The 23637-nt window shown below is 38.0% G+C and overlaps 1 protein-coding gene across 1 annotated transcript; it reads right to left on the minus strand.

Annotated features, from left to right (window-relative positions):
* Positions 1-21129: 21129 nt before the first annotated feature.
* On the minus strand, positions 21130-23145 carry LOC138309075 (cartilage acidic protein 1-like). The gene has a single exon (XM_069250207.1). The coding sequence runs from the start codon at positions 22951-22953 to the stop codon at positions 21346-21348; it is 1608 nt and encodes a 535-aa protein (XP_069106308.1). The 5' UTR covers positions 22954-23145; the 3' UTR covers positions 21130-21345.
* Positions 23146-23637: the final 492 nt, after the last annotated feature.

Raw genomic sequence — 23637 nt, forward strand, 5'->3', positions numbered from 1 at the left:
ATTGGATTTCGATTTTATGTTAACCATGCTTGTATGGATCAATTCCTCTAATAATATATTCAAAACGAAATCCAATCCCTATATGTCATTCGTCATAATTGTGTTACATATTGCAATTTCGTTAGAAGCTTTAGATATGGCAGGAACAATGCAAGTTTCATATCGCTGGAAACTTTGCTGATAGTGGTACACGTGTGGTGTCGCGGGTTGGTTTGTAATTGCTTGACGCTGACAGTGCACGTCATCATCAGACGCAGTACATACGGCAGGGAGAGCATCAGATACCTTGCTTAGTGTCACACGTGTGCGATATGTTTGTAATGGCTTGTGTATGTCACCTTTAGCGATTGTATCTACTCAAAACACAGTGGCAGGAACTTCTTTATCACTATAAAAAGGGCAACAGTTCCACTATACAAGAAGACACAACATGAATATACCACAGTCTCCTAAAACACGCACCTCGCACAACATACACGCAACACACAGCATACATGGGAGGCCGTCCTTACATGACCATAGCTGTTAATAGGACGTTAACTAATTAAACAAACAAACCGTTAACAAAATAGTCCGTAACAATGTGTGTGTTTTCTTGGAGAGCTTTAAACAAATTGTTTTATCAACTAAATCTACATCTTGCCAGTTGTATCTTCTATGTACATTTGTAGAAGACTCTTAAAGGATTTGAAGTAGTACTCGACACAACGTAAAGGATTTGAAGTAGTACTCGACACAACTGCCAATAGCGGAAAAAGATGTTAATCTCTGGCTTTAGTTAATTTTGTATTGTAATGGAGTTCTTAATTCTTTGCGTCTCTGTGTCAAGTATTGTTGTGTGCCCCTAAGGTTTGCTCAAAATTACAGATTTTTTTACTGAATGATGAATTTGCCTTTTTCTAATTGATCTTTGATATAGAAAAAAAGATCTAGTTTTGTTGCACATAAATTTCCATGTTCAACCGTCCTTTTTATAACTATCAAATTATGTACAATAAACTTGAAAATGTGATGTTTGGCAATCATCAGTCATCCTGATACCATAATACATGATTTGCCCAGTCTGACAAGGAATTGCATGTTCTTGGTCGATTAATTATAAAGGAATCTCCTGAGCCCCAAGGGAAAAGGCATATGGGAATGCAATGGTAAAATTAACGGGTTGTGAACTCTGAAACAGGCTGGTTGTCTCTAGTTGGCCTAGGAATATAGTAATTGATTTTGATTTGGTATTTGTATTTTGACCAATGATGTCATTTAGGATATTGTCCTTTTCTTTATCTATGTCAATATTCAGGCAGGGGATGAGTACAAAGGAGGCAGTTTGGCAAGTGTCGTCAATAATACCAGGGTTTACCTGTTCATTTGCCGGCCCCTGATCTTAAGTGTGTGCTGTGTGCGATTTGAACTGAATGTTGGTATTGATTGTAATTCAAAGTCAAGTGGTAATTGTAATAATCTTATTGGACAGATGATAATGTCTGAATAAACTGGATCATTTTTGTAACCATTATAAAGCTGCTTGTACAAAGTAACGGATCATCCGTATTTGTTGTTTGATTAATTAACGTCCTATTAACAGCCACGGTCATGTAAGGACGGCCTCACATGCATGCGGTGTGCTGCGTATGAACCTGGCTGTTAATAGGACGTTAAAATAATCAAACAAACAATATTGACTAATAAACAAAACGAAGAGAAGATCAACAGCAGTCAATTTGACGTAAAATGTTTTATGTATTAACTTAAAAAATAATGTTTTAGGATTTTTAATTAAATAACGTGCATTTTCAAATGAAAGTTTACACAACTGTTTGCATCAACCCCTCCATCTAACATTCTGACTGCTATCGCCTTTACACTTTCACTTATACACTCATCACCAGGCTATAGACCAATTACAGCGAAGAATACTTAACAAGACAATATCGAAAGCAAAGTGAGACAGAACACGTCATAACAGGTGGCGAGGACAGATGCCACGAAACATTGCACAGGGACTTGACGCATTAACAAATAAACACAGTCGAGCATACTTACAGCTATCTTACACCATCCAGGTAGGGCGTTAGAATTGTACCTGCTGCCCCTATTGCATGATCGTAAAAGGCGACTAAATTTAGGATATTATCTTTTCTATTCTTCCTAACTGACTTTATCCTTCCTAATGCCTCCCTTGGCACCGCCTCACTTTTGGCCTTGAGTTGAGCGTTCGCCCCTGTGAGGAAGGCTCTGGGTTCTGTCCCCTGGCCGAGACACACCAAAGTCTGTAAAAGTTGTAGTTTCTGTTCCTGCTTATCGCTCAGCAAAAAGGGAATGGGACGACTGGTTCACCCGTTGTCAGTATAATGTGACCGGGTGGGGTGTGTTGCTCGGTGTCTTCAGCGGCATGCTTCAGTGATATGGCACTATAAAAAGGGCAACAGTTCCACTATACAAGAAGACACAACATGAATATACCGCAGTCTCCCGAAACACGCACCTCGCACAACATACACGCAACACACTGCATACATGGGAGGCCGTCCTTACATGACCATAGCTGTTAATAGGACGTTAATTAATCAAACAAACACCATCCGAACCACTCTCAACTAAATGAGGTAAACATCCCCCGATACATCAATAAATCTAAGCCTTGACACCACTCCATCCGATGTGCTGTTCTTATATAAAATATGTCCATTCATCATGATCCAATAAAACAGGTGCAATGCTACTTTTTCAAAACTTTTTATTACGTCAAATGCAGCTGCATGCGCTCATCGAGTCTGGCGAATCAAAAAGAACATCTCCTTGACGTATATAAATGTCACTGCCAGCCTCGGGGTCTATATGCTGGATGTCAGGCGGCATATGCCGAGTCTGTTGCTTCCTGTTACATGGTATTGCGTGTTAGAAGACAAAAGGTAAGATTAAGAAGAGTAAAATAACTATCACAAAATACATGGTATCCTTTGTGAAACAAATTGGAACAAACCATTGTAAATCATTATTCGGATGACGGTTCCTTTTGCCGCTTCACTCAGCATCCACAATTTGATATAGAAGATCTTACATAAGACGCTATGTGATATGAAATTTATCAAACGAGGTCAATAATTTGATATGCCTTAGCCACGAGCCTTTAAAGATGCTCCACCGCTGACAAATGGTAATTTTTCTAATCAAAACCAGGAGCAGACGATTAAGTATTTTTCTTAAGTTACAAAAGTTACTTTCTTTACACCATTATCACCATTGCAAATATTGAGCTGCTCATGTTACTTAAAAGAAAAAAAATCCTCGGCATTATGTCCTATATGAAATGCAGTACTGATTGCGCATGCGGCGAAAACAAAATTAGACATATATAGTCACGATTAAACATCAATTATTGTTCAAATTTTGGGTATCATTTATGCTCCTGCGGCGGTGGAGCACCTTAAGCGAGTGGCATATCAAATTATTTAACGAATTTGATACATTTCATATCGCATTGTCACGAGAGTAAGATTATATTTATCACAAAACTTTTATTAATAGAAATATGAACAAACGTTTAAATTTCGTCTGTATATAAAACAGTAGAAATCCGGCTTGGATGTGACGTTTCCGTCTACTGAAACAATCATGCGACGTCATAATTGTGTTTTTACACATGTGTCTTACGATATTTATGTGATGGCTGGACGGGCCAGTTATGTAATAAACCGAATTTAGCTGCTGTGGTCGGGATATACAGACGCATTATACTATGATCTTCCTTACAGGAGAAGGGATATTTTATCGCATTCTTTCATGAAAAGGCGATTCTGAAGGAGAAACTATTGCTTTGAGTTTCTTCAAGTCATTTTGAGGTATATTGTTCCTAGGCCAAGATCGCTTGCCTTTTGTCCTATGGAGACTGAGGTTAGTTTTCCGTTTCATTTTGGTGAAATTCCTGCAAGAGAAAATTCATGCTTGAAACATTGAGAATTTCTTAACATCAACAATGTTTTATTTGTGTCCTTACGATATCCTCTTTATCTAACTCTGTACAAGATGTTTAAGCTCGTTATTTCACAAATTTTGTTCTTAACGTGCTTGGTATGACTTAACATCATAGTAGAACATTTAAATAAGCTTAGAAACGGAGTTTAAGAAGTAATTTGCTTGATTTCCTCGTCTAAATCCTAACGAAAACAATGTTCATTCTATGTTGTTTATCTTTTGAAAAAAACAATTATAACGCCCTACCTGCAAGACCAATGTAGATGCATTAACCCTATACTACAGTTATATGTGCTTATGGGAGATAGCCTATATGTACGATTCTATATGCAGACAGTGGCTGTTGCCTTTATGGATCATTTGACATTCTGAAATATTAGGGCATTTCATAACATTTCAAACAAAATTTTCCAATATTCCAAGGACAACATATTCTTAGTTTTTTTTTTTTTTTTTTTTTTACCGGAGATGTGTTATTTATCTTCAATGTTTAATTCCATTTAAAAATTACAAAAGGAATAAGACCGCTAAGTGATTAATTAACAAGAGCACGCTTGTGTTTAGTTTTGATTTTAGATTCTTTTAATTTTCCAGGAGACTAACGGTTGTACATGCACTTTTCTCAGGCATATTACACAGTGCTACCGTTAATAGGTCCAAACCGCTCTTCTTAGGCTGTCCATGGTGAATAACTGGGTATTGGATCCCCCGTCACCTCTGCTGCAATGTTACCACCGCCATCAAGTATATCTCTTTAAATGCACCCGCCAGTGACCTTGGTACATGAACTACTGGCAGGCCTGCTTCATCCTCAGTATCAAGTAACTTGGTTTCGTAGGAGGATGTTAAAGGAGGAACCCATACTACGTGTAGATACTACGCAGTTTTATCTTGAGTGTATTTTCTGTCTATGATGATCAATGAGGGCGGTCCGGGACACATAGGAGGCATAATCTGATATACATGATAGCCCTTTTATCACGGAGGTCTCCAACACAACTGTTGTTTAGGATATCTCCTCCTTGGTATTTGAACTTTGCTGACAAAGAATGAATATCTGATGTGTTCAATATGTTGAAGTTATTTCATATTTAAAACTAAAACAAATACGTACCTGACGATCTGAAGCTGTTGAAGACCGCCAATGGCTTGTAAAACAAAAGAAAAGCCTCCTTCAGTTTAGACGGGTTCTCTTGTGTTTAATGGACCACTTGATACTATCTGATTTTCAGAGGACAAAAAACCTAAAGGCTGCAGCAGATGTGTGACGTTGGCAACCAGTCTATACTGTTCTATGCCACGGTCTCGAGTGTCCTGGAATTCCGTCAATAAGAAGAGCGACTGGCCTGTCCGCACCAGCATGCTCATAAAAATGACAAAGACTTAAACGTGGCAATATCCATCCATCCTTTTTATGTATAGGATAATTCGCTCCAATCAATTCCTTCGGTCATTGGATTAAAACCCTTTGGTTTCGGCTCAAGATGTACATAATATGGAGGAATAATGTCACCGCGGGCATTCCTGCAAAACATTACAGTATGCTGCTGTTACCTTTGTTCTCCAGATATGTAAGTGGCCTTCTGAACATTGCTCTCCAATGGGCCAATTACTCTGTCGAGCACACGTCCCATGCTGAACCCGGTCTCATCAGCATTCTATATTATTTTCGGTTTGTCTAACAGGTCGTGGATTGCAGGAATTGTCTAAAATTAACAAACTATGTTTCCAATTGGATCTTGTTCACTTTAGCCTGGCACATTTCTAGTGTTGTCTCTTTCCTGGGCTCTACCACTTCGGAATTTCTGGCAATGAAGGTATAATACCAATCATATTCAGGCCTACGGTCCTTCAAATTATCCTGTATCCCTCTTTCCTCACAACTCCTTGTACGAAGGCCAAAACTCCTGGGGTTTCAAACCCATGCCTCTCCTGGGGTTTCAAACCCATGCCTCGCTAAGGGAGGCATTAGGAAAGATAAAGTCAGTAAGAAAGAAAATATAAGATCCTAAATTTAGTCGCCTTTTACGATCATGCAGTAAGGGCAGCAGGTACAATTCTCGGGCGAAGAAGAAGTTGACAAGAGGGAAATGCCTTATTTTACTAGGAAGAGGAGGTCGCTATGGCTACATGGTTAATGGAGATGACAGAGCGATGCATGGGTTTGATTGTTTTGATTAATTTAACGTCCTATTAACAGCTATGGCATGGTCATGTAAGGACGGCCTCCCATGTATGCGGTGCTTTGCCTGTATGCTGTGCGAGGTGGGTGTCCTGGGAGACTGCTCGGTATGTTCGTGTTGTGTCTTCTTGTATAGTGGAACTGTAAAGTGTTCCAATATTTTATTTGGAAAGAGTCACTTCAAGACTAAAATTAACACCGTATGTTTGCTGCAAGGAAAATAACTTCTCTACATTCTTTTCACATGTTTTTTATTAACGGTTTCCAGAGGAAAAGGAGAAGGTACTTAAGACTCGAATATGGCCGCAAAATTAATTTTCCAGTAAAGAACAACATATTTCGCCATATAACAGTTGAATACATTTGCTAACACATTACATCCCGAAAATATCCACGCATGTGCCAATTATGTTCACTATGACGTCATCAACATGCAGTTGCCCGCCATTTTTCACAAATTTTTTTTGAAAAATCATACTTTTTGAGTGGTTTTCTCTGAAAATGAATGTGGCCGCCTTCGTGGAGCAGAAAGAGATTTGCACACGTTGTGTATCGTGTTGGCCCTGCAGGTAGGGCGTTAGAATTGTACCTGCTGCCCCTATTGCATGATCGTAAAAGGCGACTAAATTTAGGATCTTATCTTTTCTCTTCTTCCTAACTGACTTTATCTTTCCTAATGCCTCCCTTGGCACCGCCTCACTTTTGGCCTTGAGTTGAGCGTTCGCCCCCGTGAGGAGGGCTCTGGGTTCTGTCCCCTGGCCGAGACACACCAAAGTCTATAAAAGTGGTAGTTTCTGCTCCTGCTTAGCATTCAGCATACAGGGAGTGGGACGACTGGTTCGCCCGTTGTCAGTATAATGTGACCGGGTGGGGTGTGTTGCTTGGTGTCTTCGGCGGCATGCTTCAGTGATATAGCACTATAAAAAGGGCAACAGTTCCACTATACAAGAAGACACTACTTGAATATACCACAGTATCCCAAAACACGCACCTCGCACAACATACATGCAACGCACAGCATACATGGGAGGCCGTCCTTACATGACCATAGCTGTTAATAGGACGTTAATTAATCAAACAAACAAAAACAAACTGCTCCTGCTTAGCATTCAGCATACAGGGAGTGGGACGACTGGTTCGCCCGTTGTCAGTATAATGTGACCGGGTGGGGTGTGTTGCTTAGTGTCTTCGGCGGCATGCTTCAGTGATATAGCACTATAAAAAGGGCAACAGTTCCACTATACAAGAAGACACAACACGAACATACCGCAGTCTCCCAGTACACTCACCTCGCACAACATACACGCTACACACCGCATACATGGGAGGCCGTCCTTACATGACCATAGCTGTAATAGGACGTTAATAAACCAAACAAACAAACAAGTGTATCGTGTATCAATGCAGAATATAAAGTTGCTCCAAGGTGGCGGCCTAATCCATTTCCAACCTTTTCTAACCTAAAGATGATGAATTTCTAGCAAAATTTGGTGAGAGGAAGAAAATCATCAATTTGTGGATATTTTGTGAGGAAATACTATGGCAAACAATACTGTGTCGTAACAATTGGATTTGTTTGTCAGTTAGGTCCTCGACTTTGTACGGAACACAACGCCAGTGTTTTCCTGGGCATTTTGGGAAATTGCCATCTGGTGAAAATTGGGATATTTGGTGCGATAAATGTTTGAAATGAAAAATTTTAACAGTGTTTATGGAAATTTTGGAAAAGGTAGAAATAAACAATTATCCTTCTCTAAGAATCAAGTGTTAAAATTGTATACTAAATTACGGCGTTCAGACTTACTAGGCAAAATAGGCGTCAACTCACTGATTTGGGAAATTTCGACATAGATTTGTGAAAATAAAACAAGAAATACAATTGGGAATGGGGCCTTATTTCGGCCCCAAATATATAGGCAGGAAAAACACGGAACGGCTACATTCTGAATACTCCAAAATAGCCCTCCGTCAAGTCAAAGTTACCGTTAATAAATTTCAAAGTTTAACTTCAAGGATTCTTGCGTCATCATTTCAATTTGACAAAATGTGCAGAAGTTTCCATGTGTAAATCATTGAAGCATGCTGCTGAAGACACCAAGCAATGCACCCCACCTGGCCACATTATATTGACAACGGGCGAACCAGTCGTCCTACTCCCTGTATGCTGAGTGCTAAGCAGGAGCAGAAACTACCACTTTTATAGACTTTGGTGTGTCTCGGCAAGGGGACAGAACCCAAAGCCTACCTCACAGGGGCGACCACTCAACAAAAGGCAAAAACTGAGTCGGTGTCTAGGGAGACGTTAAGAATAATAAGTCAGTTAGGAAGAAGAGAAAAGATAAGATCCTAAATTGAGTCGCCTTTTACGATGATGCAATAGGGGCAGCAGGTACAATTCTAACGCCCTACCTGCAGGGGTAACAATGAGGTTTTATATACAGTGTCGAGGATTGCGTGGATAATCTGTAAGCCTTCGTCAATTACAACATTGAGTGTTTACATGCATTGTTTAGGCCTACATGTGTTTGTAGCAACTAGACTAATAACTTGGCTACCGAAAGAAGCAAGTGTAAAATGCATCCTATTTATTTTAAATTTGAACAGGCACACACCATTAAGATATAATGTACTACACTTAATGAACCGTGAAAGAGTGGGCAACTTGCTAACAGAGATATTTAATCAAACAAGACCAATACATACTATTTTCTATTTTCAATAGGGAAACATCAGGGATAATTAATATTCAGCACTTAAGTTACCTGTTTGTTTCTCAGGTTCGAAATTGTGAATGGGCGTGCTTGATATGAATTCGCCTGAGCACACGAAGCACTGATCCATTATAGCTGATAAATCTGGCACAAGATTTTAAAGCATTATACAAGTAAAGTATATGATACATTACGACTTCATACGCGATTCTGAAACAAAACATAATCTTTCGTCAATTAATTAAAAAAATGTTTACCGTCCGATCTGAATTTACATTGTTCTTAATTCTTTATCGAATCGTACATTTTGAAGATGGCGGCCATCCGTAAACAAGAGGACACAAGATAAAACCTATTCCCTGGCTTTACGTGAAATACAAAAGCAATGGCTATTGTGAATTGATGTGTAAACAAATGTCCCGTAAATTATATCAAATGTTTATTAGATTAAGATAATTCTGTGTAATCAGTGTTTACTTTTTGACTGATCCATAACAATTGCATAACAATGGAACTTACATACTTTGGCTTTAGTAGCAAAATATAGGTACTGTGCAGTGGCTGTAATAATAAGTTACCTTACTATCATAACTACGGTACCTGAAATACTTGTGTGTGTACTACGCATACTCTCATGTACTCTTATCTGTGTATTACATCATGATTCTGTGTGTCTGAGCCTTGTTCTGAATAAAACACATGTTGACCGCACACCATAGCCTTGAGTGATTTTACATTGTGTCAGAAGTAAACAAGGCAGAAAATGGACAATTTAAAAGCCCCAGATCCATTAAAAATGGATGGAAACATGTTGGAGAACTATCGAAGGTGGGTACAGTGTTTAGAACTGTACTTGACAGCGACGGGAATATCGGCAAAAGATGAGTCGATTCAGATCGCCACCTTTCTCAATGTAATTGGACCAGAAGCCTTGGAGGTGTACAACACATTCAAGTTCGACCAGCCTGAAGATGCACAGAAATTGGACAACGTGAAAGCTAAGTTCAAAGCGTACTGTAATCCAAGAAAAAACATAACGTATGAGAGACACTGTTTCTTTATTCGTAATCAGAATGAAACTGAAACAATAGACCAGTATGTTTCCGAGCGTCGTACGAAAGCATCAATGTCAGAGTCCGGAGATCTCTGTGACAGTCTGATCCGTGATCGATTAGTGTGTGGGGTTAGAAATAAAACTGAAAGATAGACTCCTTAGAGATGCTGATTTGCGTCTTCAAAAAGCAATAGACATTTGTCGTTCAAGTGAAGTTTCACAGATTCATTTAAAAACATTGAATGACGAAAACCCGCAAGAAAACGTGGTTAAACAGAGAAAGCCCGCTCAGCATGGTACCAAACGGAAAACACAGGACACTCAACAGAAGCTGTTGTGCCAGAAATGTGGTTATAAATACCCCCCTAATAAATGTCCCGCAGAAGGTGAAACATGCAACAAATATTTTTAAAATGAACCATTATGCGAAAATGTGTAAGACACCCAAGGTTGAACGTGGACACAGTGCTAATCAAAATACAGGTCATAAGAAACGGAAACCTCATGGCAGGGGAAGAGGTAGAGTACAGGTAGTACAATTAGAAGATGATTCAGAAGAAGAATATCCGTTGTTTGTTGGAGAAATAAGTGACGTGAAATCTAACGAGACTGATTGGTATCAAGAAATAGAGACAGAAAACAAGAAAACAACATTTAAGTTGGACACAGGAGCACAGTGTAATGTAATCTCAAAGACAGACTTTGACCGGATTGGAGGTAAACTCCAAAAGGGTAAAGGTAAAAGGTTGGTGACATACACTGGACAGAAAATTAGAACAATAGGGAAGACAACATTTGCATGTAGTCACAAAGAGAAAATCTACCCACTTGAATTCCAAATTGTTGATAATAATGTCACACCAGTGTTAGGCCTGGAAGCATGTAAGGAGCTACACCTCATACAGAGGATTGAACTGGTGGGAAAGAAGGAACCAATTCTTGAGGAATTCCAGGATGTGTTCCAAGGGTTAGGAGCATTCAGCAAATATCACATCAAAGTAAATGAGTCAGCAAAACCTGTCAAACATCCGCCGCGACGCGTGCCTGCTGCTTTACACAACAAAGTAAAGGCGGAACTCGACCAGATGGATTCGTAAGGCGTAATTGACCGAGTCGTAGAACTGACCGATTGGGTCAATTCGATGGTGATTGTTACGAAGTCGAATGGCAATTTACGTATTTGTATAGACCCGAAAGATTTTAACCGTGCGATAAAGTGCAAGCACTACCCTATGGGGGCAATTGATGACGTCACCTCAAAAGTGTCTGATGCGAAATATTTTTCAAAGCTAGACGCCGAGTGCAGATTTTGGCAAATTGAATTTGGGCGCTATAAATTTAACGCCTCCCTTTCGGTATTTCCAGTGCGCCAGAGGTATTCCAACGCGCAATGTCAGAGGTCTATGAAGGGATGGAGGGCGTAGAGACTATAGTTGACGATATTCTAATTTGGGGCGAAACGCATGAACAGCACGACGCGAGACTACGCCAAGTCCTTGAGCAAGCTCGAAAGCACAATCTGCGTATAAATAAGCACAAGTGTAAAATTGCCGTCACAGACATACAGTATATTGGACACACACTTAGTGTTGAAGGTATGAAACTTGACTCGGATAAGGTCAAAGCAATTTCCGAGATGCCGGAACCGACTGACAAACAAGGTCTACAACTATTCATGGGAATGGTACAGTATGTGGCAAAGTTTCTGCCAAATCTTTCCCAAGAAAGTGCGCCGATTAGAGAACTACTTGAAAAGAATGTTGTATGGCATTGGACTGAACAGCATAGGATCTGTTATCAGCGGCTAAAAGAGATGGTGTCGTCAGTACCAGTCCTTAAATATTATGACATTAATAAGCCAGTCACACTTTCAGTCGATGCGTCGTCGACAGGACTCAGAGCAGTGTTGCTGCAAGACAATCAACCTGCAGCTTATGCATCAAAATCTCTCACTCCAGCCCAACAGTGTTACGCGCAAATAGAAAAAGAGACCCTCGCTATTGTCTTCGGTGCCAAGAAATATCATCATTATATTTTTGGCAAGACCGTTACAGTACAATCGGACCATAAGCCTCTGGAAATAATTGTGAAGAAACCTCTGCATCTTGCACCTACGCGGCTGCAACGTATGTTATTGAAACTTCAGCAGTATGACCTGGATGTGAAGTACGTACCAGGAAACTTACTGCATGTGGCCGACGCGCTAAGTCATGCTCATCTCAAAGAGGAAGCCTCAGATTTGGAGGAGGAATTTGAAGTACATCTCGTCCTTGCAGTATCGGAGGTAAAATGCAGGAAATCAGTCGCAAAACAGAAAACGACAATGTACTTAGGTCTGTAAAATCAACAATCCTAAAAGGATGGCAGAACAATCGTTCCAAAGTGTCAAGTGAAATACCGTCAGAATTATGGAATGTACGTGATGAACTCACCATCCAAAATGGTGTTATCTTCAAGGGTGACCGACCTTTGATTCCCGTGTCGATGAGAGGCGAAATGTTGAATAAAATCCACGAGTCGCACCTAGGTATAGAGAAGTGTCGTCAGAGAGCCAGAGATGTCATATTTTGGCCAGGCATGTTGTCAGATATAGAGAACGTTGTGTCAAAGTGTGCGGTTTGTCAAGAAAATCGTATGTCAAACACCAAAGAGCCGTTAATGTCACATGAAGTACCAGAGCGCCCATGGTCGAAAGTTGGAACTGATCTATTTCACATACATGGGGAGTCTTACCTACTCCTAGTTGACTATTATTCCAAATTCATCGAAGTCGCAAAGTTGTCGGATACGCTGCGTGAAACAGTTATTACTCACTGCAAATCTCAGTTTGCTAGACATGGCATACCGGACATATTAATATCGGATAATGGACCGCAGAATGCGTGTGTGGAGTTTCGTCAGTTTGCAAAAATGTATGGGTTTGAACACCGAACTTCGAGCCCAACATTTCCACAGTCAAATGGAATGGCCGAGAAGTCGGTACAGACAGTGAAACGTCTGCTGAAAAAAGCAGTACAAAGTGGGCAAGATCCGTATCTCTCGCTTTAAGATCTGAGAAATACACCAAGGTCATCGTCAATAGGATCACCCGCCCAACGGTTATATGGAAGGAGAACGCGAACCTTACTTCCAACATCTACAAGTCTGTTACAACCGAAAGTGGAAATAAAAGTGAAGGAGAACCTTAAAATGAAACGTCAAGAACAGAAGTTCTATCATGACCGAGGATCTTATGAATTACCTCCCTTGGACATGGGAGATAACGTCAGGATTCGTGAAGGAAGTAACTGGCAGCCAGGTCGCGTTGTAGGATTCGACAAAAATCCTCGATCTGTGATGGTGCATTCTAACGGGAGAACATACCGAAGGAATTGGAAACACTTATTGAAGTCGCGCGAAATATTCACTGAGAATGACTTGTCGCGTCCAGTGGAGCAATCAGATTTTGATTATATGGATCCCATGAACAGTGACACTGGTAAAGGTGGAAACGATCATATTCCAGTGAATCCACCAATACCTTGTGCGAATGAACAGAGTCAGATTCCAACGCGGAACCCAACTGTAGCGCCACCAGTACCGCGAACATCGAGAGGACGCGAAATCAAGGAACCAGTAAGGTTCAAAGACTATCTTAAGACTTAAAACTGTCGCAGTCATGCTCGTGTGCTACCAGGAACACTTTATCGTCATACCATGGTGTTTGTAAATGAGTTTATTTTGTTGTAAGACTGTTAAAAAATCATTTGTAGAATTATTGACTTTTTTAGCAAGTGATATGGTCAATATTCAGATATTCAGTTGCAATTCCAATTACCTAGTCAATTATCACAATTCTAGTCATATCTTGATGATATTATCATCATCAGTGAAATAATAACAAACAGGTTAATTTACCAAAGTTCATTTTTATTTTTTAATCTTGATAAAAAAGGGAGATGTAATACTAAGTTACCTTACTATCATAACTACGGTACCTGAAATACTTGTGTGTGTACTACGCATACTCTCATGTACTCTTATCTGTGTATTACGTCATGATTCTGTGTGTCTGAGCCGCGTTCTGAATAAAACACGTGTTGACCGCACACAATAGCGTTGAGTGATTTTACAGTGGCAATGTAAATATTATTAGTTATATAATCTGTTACTGACCAAAGGCCGAACTCCCTATATGTTTTGTGACCCTTTATGGCTTTATAGGGGGTCAGTAACGGACTATATAACAAATATATCGCATCGAGGACTTTTTCCTTAGTTTAAATACAAAATATATTTTAAAAGATTTGATAACATACAGAAGACAGCCAAAGTTTGAGGGCGTCCTTGGATGTTCCCTTGTAATGGGACCCATCAGTTTTACGAGCATCAACATAGAAATGTGAAAGGAGGTCTCCCGATTCTTACACATTGTACTACTCAAAATTTGAATTTTTGTCCTTTTCTGTTGGATATTTTTACTGAAGCTCCGTTAGCTTTTAGTGTTTTGTCGGATTGTGCATTTAGTCGCTTTTTCCTGAGGTCTGTTGCCGTCGTTTGCTCGAAACGTGAAGCTATTTTCGGGCGCGGCTAAATACCCAATACTACCCAATACTACCCAATACTACCTGTAAATAGCTAATAAATCATTGTTTTGGGACTTCATATAATCAATACTATTCAATTAAACTATATTTTGCTTGTAAAAATGAGTTCTGTGTAAAAATGTGTGTTTTAAAGCCAAATATCGCCCAATACTGGCCAACGAAACGTTTCTTGAACACTATTACTGTAACAGTATTCTGTTCTCCAGGGTGACATTCTTTGCCATCTTTCATTTCTTGTGATCATGTATAGTTTATATTTTGTATTGCAAAGAAGTGTATCTCTAAAGTATTTATTAGAAAAAAAGCATCGTAACTGAAGTTATAATTTGTCAAATTTTGACATGTAGAGTTTTGTTCAGTAATCTATCAAAAGCTAAAAGATTTAGACAATTAACCTGTAAGACAAGCATATACCGGTATGAGGATTTTTAAAATGGTTAATAATACAGATTTAACATATTGAAAACAACTTCGGTTTCTAATGTTTTATGTATATTCGATGCAAAACATATTTTGAAGTCCATAAATACTGTAAATATATATACAAATAAATAAATGAGTACACATAGTTTGTTTAACTGTAGAAAAGCGAACATCATAAACTTTGATCCGACACTTCTTTCTCACAGTCTACATTTACTATCATAGAGAGACATGTTTAATTAAATTGAAAAAAAAAATGAATACAATGCAGATCTTGGCAGAATTACGAATAATCGATACTGTCCTGAAGAGTGTATGATGATACGTATATCTGGCAAGAGAATTGCTCCCCACCCCCCGCTTAGTTGCGACAGCTAGGTAACCTTTGAAACACCTGTCAAATCACCGAATGTGTCAGCTGAATTAACATCCGGAGAAATGTGTGCACATCACCAGATACCAATTACGAGCACACTAATACCCGTTGACCCCAAACTTATATATGACCTTTTCCTATTTAAAGACTACTTTTACTTTTTTTGTTTATATAAATTATATGGATACCTACTCATTGTAATGAACCTTTTAAAGCTTAGAAGAGATATTGGTCTGTAATTAGACACAATGTTGGGGTCATTAGCTTTTTCCATGCGTCAGGATATACACCAGACGAAAGGGAATAATTAAATATAATAGACAGAGGCAATTTATTGATTGATTGTATATGTTGCGTACTTCCGTCGTTAAATAGGCTGTTGTCTACCTGAAATATTGTCATTTTTTATATAGGTTTTAGCATTAACTATATTGAACATTCCTTCCATTTCTTCTTGACTTGGGTAAGTATAGCAGTATTTTGGAATAAATTTATTTCTTAAAAACATCACTGATTCGTGTTTGCATTTAAAAAGATAATGAAATTCGTCGCCAATATCCGGATAGATTTACATAAATCACACTTTCTTTCATTACGCAGAATACCAAGCCATCTTCCTGATTCTATAAGAAGGTTAATATTAGCGGTTCTAAATTTACACATAATTTTTCTATCATTTTCATTAAGTTGTAATAAATACTTTTCTATGCAAACTGAACCCAGCTCTGGATAAATTATCTTTAACATATGACAACCATTTAAAAGACATAGATCCAGTTTCATGTAAAGTATACATTAATCTATAATGTTACTTGGTAATTTATTTGATGTTATAAGGTTATGCCAAAAAGTAATCATTCTACATTTTTTTTCAATATCAATCGGGTATCTTCCCAGCTCGCCATATACCATAATTTTTTTTCTACAACATTTGTATTTTCAAATCCCTATACTTCTGATGAGTATAATATATTTTAAGTTGAAGATCAACAGGCAGAGATATAGTCGAATTAGCAAACACTGATTTATTCAGCAGTCCTTTTTCCTTGCTTTAAAAAAGCTACCATTGAAATTTAAAAAAAAAAATATGCCTAGCCTAGATATGTATATCCTTCTAATAGATCTAATTCTGTATTGCATAACGTAAACTGGTGCTGATTTAGCTTTTGGAAATATTACAACTTTTGTCTTTTTAACAATAAGTTCTAATTTCGTTTTATCAACCGCAGTCAGGTATGATTGACAGGTACACGACCCTAGGCCCCTCACCTTCAAACCTATCATTGGCTAGCGGAGACTAATTACAGGTGTCAGTCATTGAAAATAAATCAAGTGATTGACAAGGCGGAGCTTCTCATTGGTTACTTGATCTTTGGCAAGGTTTCAAGTTTTTTATTTACCAATGCAATACAGCACATAGGTTTAACATATACATAAATACATAGTACAATGATCATTGTTATATTATCAAGATGGCGGAGGATAATTCCGGTATACTTATATGCAAAGTAAATCAAACAAATTGACAAATATATGGGTATGATATATACAACTGCAGATTAATGAGAATTTTCCTTTTTTCTGTTGCCCGGATCGAATATTTCCCCAGATATGAACTAACCTATTTCTAAAATAAATTGCTCATGTATGTGAAATGTGTAAAATGAGGCTTTAATTCGAAAAGATATGACTTGAATATGTTCAATACTGAAGATAGAGACATTTTTATTTTCGCCTGTGGAATATTGAAGAAAAAAGGAGAACTGCAGAGCCTGGTAACATTCTTACTTAAAAGAATGGCTAAAAGTTCTACATTAGTTTTGCAAATACGCCATTACCCTTACTGCAAACACAACGTTTCTTCAAAATTACTTCTACATGCTGGTTACATATAACTATCAGTTTTAAATAATGAACATTTCTAGCGATATTTTGGAACAAACGCGATTTTAGCATTTATTAAATATTATACTTAGAAAGTGGTGTTATAGAGTTATTTATTTTGATGTGTTTGGGGGATACAAAATTTGTTTTCTAGCTGGACTTTTACTTTCATCTAATAAAAATAAAATAATGAAGATTTGATCTCAGCATTTTGATCTAATTTCAGTAGTATTGATTTGTTAATTTGTTTCAGTATTGGGTATTTATAGATGCATTTGGCATAAAAAAAAAACTTAAAATTAGAAATAAGGCCAAATCTTCATTTGACAATATCAATTTAGTCGTTTTGTTAGCTAGTATTGGGTAATTTCCGGTCGATATTTTACTTCAAAACTCACATTTTCTCACAAAACTCATTTTATAAGACAAATTTTATTTAAATTTAACATAAGTAAATAGATTATGTCATAAACGCGTGGTTAATAAGTTATTTACATGTAGTATTGGGTAGTATTGGGTATTTCGTCGTTTCGTTAGCTAGTATTGGGTAATTTCTGGCCGATATTAGGCCTTAAACCTCACATTTTTACACAAAACTCATTTTATAAGACAAATTTTATTTCAATTTAACATAAATAAATAGATTATGTCATAAAAGAATGTTTAATTAGTGATTTACATGTAGTATTGGGTAGTATTGGGTAATTAGTCGTTTCGTTGGCCAGTATTAGGCGATATTTGGCTTTAAAACACACATTTTTACACAAAACTCATTTTATAAGACAAATTTTATTTTAATTTAACATAGACAAATAGAATATGTCATAAAAGAATGGTTAGTAAGTTATTTACATATAGTATTGGGTAGTATTGGGTATTTCGACGTTTCGTTAGCTAGTATTGGGTAATTTCCGGCCGATATTTGGCCTCAAAACTCACATTTTTACACAAAACTCATTTTATAAGACAAATTTTATTTAAATTTAATATAAATAAATAGATTATGTCATAAAAGGATGTTTAATTAGTGATTTACATATAGTATTGGGTAGTATTGGGTATTTAGTCGTTTCGTTGGCCAGTATTGGGCGATATTTGGCTTTAACACACTCATTTTTACACAAAACTCATTTTTAAAGGCAAAATATAGTTTAATTGAATGGTATTGATTATATAAAGTCCCAAAACAATGATTTATTAGCTATTTACAGGTAGTATTGGGTAGTATTGGGTAGTATTGGGTGGTATTGGGTAGTATTGGGTATTTAGCCGCGCCGGCTATTTTCTATGTTTTTGTTTCGGTTGCAAATCACCGAAGCGCTTGAAAGTTCAAGGACATCGGCTCTGACGTAACCATCATTGCGCCAACTGGCACACGGGAGGCAACTCTCGCAATATTCTGATATTTTTACAATACAAATACATTACCGCAGGTGTTTCACAATCTAGTGATATAACATATGTTTAAAGGGAACTTTTTATGTAAAGCGACAGTCGGAGCGTTAGCCATAAATGCACCTGCCCCTTAAATTTACTCATTTATCATTTTGTAAAAAATAAATTAAAGCTTTAAAGACAGAAAAACATTTCACTAAATTTTACCAGAAAACTTATTTCAGTTCTCTACAGAAAATGTTCGATATAGATTTGTCTAATGTTAAAAATGTTCGGTACAGATATGAGCTTATATTAAAACTACTCGCGGGATTTTGATCGGTTTCTCATTTTCAATTTTATTTGCCTTAGAGTTTGTATGAAACAATGATATCTTGTGTTTATGTTTGTTTTGTTTGAGTCTTTCGGCCCATCGACAGCTAAGATTGTTTAGGGCCAAACAAGTCACGCATTACAATGTAGTTAAAGCTCGAAATAGAAGATGCATAATGATTGCATATAAAATCAGTATAAGACACAGGCAATAAGAACTAAAACACAGATTGTAAATTTTGATTTTGTAAATAGAATGTATGAGATAAAATAGTTTTGGCTAAAACACATGAGATAACTTATGTACCGTGTTAATGAACTTTTCCCATCATATCATCGTAACAGAAACATATATACATACGATCGGCAAATATACCTCTGTATGTGCTTAGGTTTTTTTAGATAAACTTTAAAATAGTAAAATACAGCAGAATAACTTTGGATGTGTTATAAAAGTTGAGTAATTTTCAGATGGTTTGAGTACGATTTTTGATGGAAAATATAATATTTTAATAAAACAAAATGCACTTCTGGTTTTGAATATCTGATTTTCGAAAAATCAGATAAAATCGCTGATTTCATGCTTTCAAAAATCATATTAAATAACATCAATCCGGAAAACTGGTCACATGAAACCATGATATAAAAGTTTAAACTTTGTATTGATGTAAAAACATCATGTTTAAAAAACTACATTTAAATGTATTTAGCCATTGGAAAATGCCTTAAAACCGGAGGTCCCGTTCTTTGTCTATAAAGACAAAGAAATAGTTTCCAATCATTATGTATACAGTGTATATTATTCTGATCTTATCAACTCAACATTTTCTCGTTTCATTGATATCAAATATAATATCTGTCTTCCTATTCGTAGTAGTATATGTCTACGGTGTAAAACATGTGTAATGGTTATATTCTAAGCGACATGAGTGATAAAAACGTCATACTGGTACTATATTGGGAAATTCTAGTATACCCACTAACGGAGCAAGTCCTGACAAGAAACTAGCTTATACGCTCTAGTTCGAACTATATATAGCATAGTCTGAACTGTACTGATCAGCCTTTGACATTATGCCCGATGGATTTCCAGTATAGAAATGCAGTCGAAATTTTCTCTCGTCTTAATTTGTTTGTTTGTTTGATTAATTAACGTCCTATTAACAGCTATGGTCATGTAAGGACGGCCTCCCATGTATGCGATGTGTTGCGTGTATGTTGTGCGAGGTGCGTGTTGTAGGAGACTGTGGTATATTCATGTTGTGTCTTGTATAGTGGAACTGTTGCCCTTTTTATAGTGCTATATCACTGAAGTATGCCGCCGAAGACACCAAGCAACACACCCCACCCGGTCACATTATACTGACAACGGGCGAACCAGTCGTCCCACTCCCTGTATGCTGAGCGCTAAGCAGGAGCAGAAACTACCACTTTTATAGACTTTGGTGTGTCTCGGCCAGGGGACAGAACCCAGAGCCTTCCTCACAGGGGCGAACGCTCAACTCAAGGCCAAAAGTGAGGCAGTGCCAAGGGAGGCATTAGGAAAGATAAAGTCAGTTAGGAAGAAGAGAAAAGATAAGATCCTAAATTTAGTCGCCTTTTACGATCATGCAATAGGGGCAGCAGGTACAATTCTAACGCCTCTCGTCTTAACACATCTAGATCTTTTGACATTCTTTTCTTCCGATTTGTCCTAGTTTTATGTTGCCCTGAATGCAGAATCAAGACTTTTTGACAGATGTTTGTAGGGAAAAATGGATTTTAAATAATTTTGAATGTATTGTATCAACAATCATCAGCTATCATCAATTGTAAAGCTACGCTACATGGGCATTATAATAACTTACATAAACAATCTCGACTGACAGTGCGATATTATATAAAACAGGTGTTCTCGGCCGCCTGACAGTTGAATTCTGTGATCGCTCGTATATGATGTAGGTCAGAGATTCGTCTAGTTCAAGTACGATTTATATGCTGTGGCCAGGTTTAAAATTCTGGTCAATATATTGGATGTATAAATGGGAATGCTGTTCTTGAGAAACGAAAACACAGTCAAAAGTTGTCTTAGCGACCACCTCTGTATAAAGACCATCTGCTTAAATACGACCACTATTCTAGTATCCCTAATGTTCTACAAGGAAATCGAACTCGCGACCCAGAGGCGAGAGCTTGTAATGATAAGATTGTATTGTTCACCATTACGTGTTCAGAAAAAGACATCAACCACATAATGTACGCACAGTTGGTTATTTTAATAATATTTGTGGTGCAAATGAAACAAAATTAATTACAAATGATAGTAAAAGTCAAATTTTCATGTTCATTATCTGGAGATCGCAACTGTAAACTGACAATATGATAGCATGCCTACATGTATAAATATTTAAAAGTCCTTATTGGTTTAACAAAGAGAAGATGTTTCTTGGGAAATAAATAAATTGTATTTATTACGACGACCATCCCCAATCAATTGTATGTACTTGGTTTAGTTCAAACCTGTTCAATCGCTTTGTATATGTCCTTCCGTCAGGCCAACGAACAAACAATGAATTGGGAAAACTAGTGCCCAATCCGAAGTGAGCTATCGGCTCCATTTGACACAGGTATCCTGAGCCGCCATCGATGACTTGGGAGATTTGTCTCCCGTTAGGGAAACCTAAAATCACAAGGGCCCCACGAGCTGGTCCTCCATAAACAGTTTTCGGCGCCACACGAACCCACCTGTTCCGGTTTGAAGACGAGGCACGGAACACAGTTAACGGGGCTGTGGAAGGGTCAGCAAAGCTGTCTGCGTGTGATAGAATCATATCTATATGTCCGTCCTCATCCATGTCAGCGTAGCTACCTCCAGTTCCGCACCCGTATGGCTCACTCGCCATTCCAGCATCTCCAACATTTTGTCTTATTTCGGTTCCGAATTTGGATATGCTTGTTAGTCTGTTATATAACGGCGATCCGTCGCGACTACAGAAGTTGTTAAAGAAAATATCAGTCAAACCATCATTGTTAAAATCTGCCACCATAACAGTTCGCACAAGTGACGGATTATCGAATTGCATGTTTGCGATATTCCGGAATTTTCCGGTATCTTTATCTTGCAAGTAAAGTCTGTGATGCCCATTCCAATTACCAACTACAATATCTAACCAACCATTTTCATCAAAGTCCCCGAGAGCAACGCCACGGGCGTTGCTATATCCATCAGCCAAATTCATCTTCACAGCTATATCCGCGAAAGTTCCATTTCCAAGATTCTTGAACAGATAGTTATCCCCCGAGAGTTTCAACCACGGACTGTTCTCATTGCCAAAAAATATATCAGAGCGGCCATTGTTTCCGAGAATTGGTCCAACCACCACTCCTCGTCCGCCTGTCGCCTTAGCTATCCCGACCTCTTCGGCAACGTCAACCAAGACAATATTTCCAGTTCGGACGTAATTATCGCGATGACCAATGTCCATTTCAATCATGGCGAATTTTGCACTTTTGTCATTTGCATATGCAGTTATTATGAAAGAGTACCGTCCTCGACCTTCTCTGTCGATGCAGGCCACCGAACGTCCGGCGTAATTTTTCGCCGTAATGTTTTGATTGACAGGATCTGAATACAAATCTACGAAGGATCCATTCCTCCATTTAAACAATTTATCACTGTACGAAGACAAACCTGCAAATGCATTATTTGTGTTGAGTACATAAATTTCCTCTTTTCCATCGCCATCAATATCACATGCGGCAATGCCTATAGCTTGACCCGCTTCGTCCATTATTGCCGCATAGGCAGAATTTCGGACGGCGATATTAACAAGACGTTTCGCCTTAAAGTCATATTTCAAGACAAAATTTGGCCCGTCAAATCCAGCCACTATCCATTCGGTATGTCCGTCATCGTCGACATCACTGGCAGCGATTCCATAATGACGTTGTGATGTTTTTACGTCATTTAGCCAAGACTTCTTTGAACGAAAAATCCCTTCTGTGACGTCACAAATGTAGGACAATGTTAAAAATACCAAGGATATGTTGATGTTCGAGTAGAAACAGAACAGTCTCATGGTCTCCTCAGTGTATAAAACGAGTCCGTAGCTCTACAAACGGGCTGATATTCCTATAGTACCAATAATCATTAACCTCCTCGTTTTAATACCCGCACATTTAAGTTCATGTGTTTTAAACTTCAACTATTCCTCTCCATTTACACGCTGTACAGAATTGTAGAAATGTTTTCCGCCCCCAATACACTTAAATGACCGGCACCTCGCCTTTATCAGGTCTATATGTACTTGTTACTGTTAATTATCAGATTCTGTTTTGCTCATTGCTGAATAAATCTACGTATGGAAGACTGGAAACAATGGGGCTCGCCACGGGGTTTTCATTATCATTACATAAGTAATGAAGGTTTGTAATATCATATTACTTTTAATACAGCACGAACGATTTATGTATTCATGGTAAAATGTTAAGAAAATCAATTCGATGTTTTAACTATCCATTCAGAATTAAATATTCACAATTTTATGTGAAAAAAAGATATAGCCCTTTCCTCACAATTGTCCAGTCGATCACATGATCAAGTCTCTGAACAATAAAACCATCACGCGCCTGACAAATGACGACATTCTGGTCACCTAACACGGCTATAAGGGTTTCCCGAGAGTAAAACGCCGTGTATCGCCTGAGGACGTTCTGGTGCACAGGTTTAAAATGGATATACATAATATACGTCATGTATACAA

This window comes from Argopecten irradians, chromosome 15, assembly GCF_041381155.1.
Source record: "Argopecten irradians isolate NY chromosome 15, Ai_NY, whole genome shotgun sequence".
NCBI classification, from domain to species: domain Eukaryota; kingdom Metazoa; phylum Mollusca; class Bivalvia; order Pectinida; family Pectinidae; genus Argopecten; species Argopecten irradians.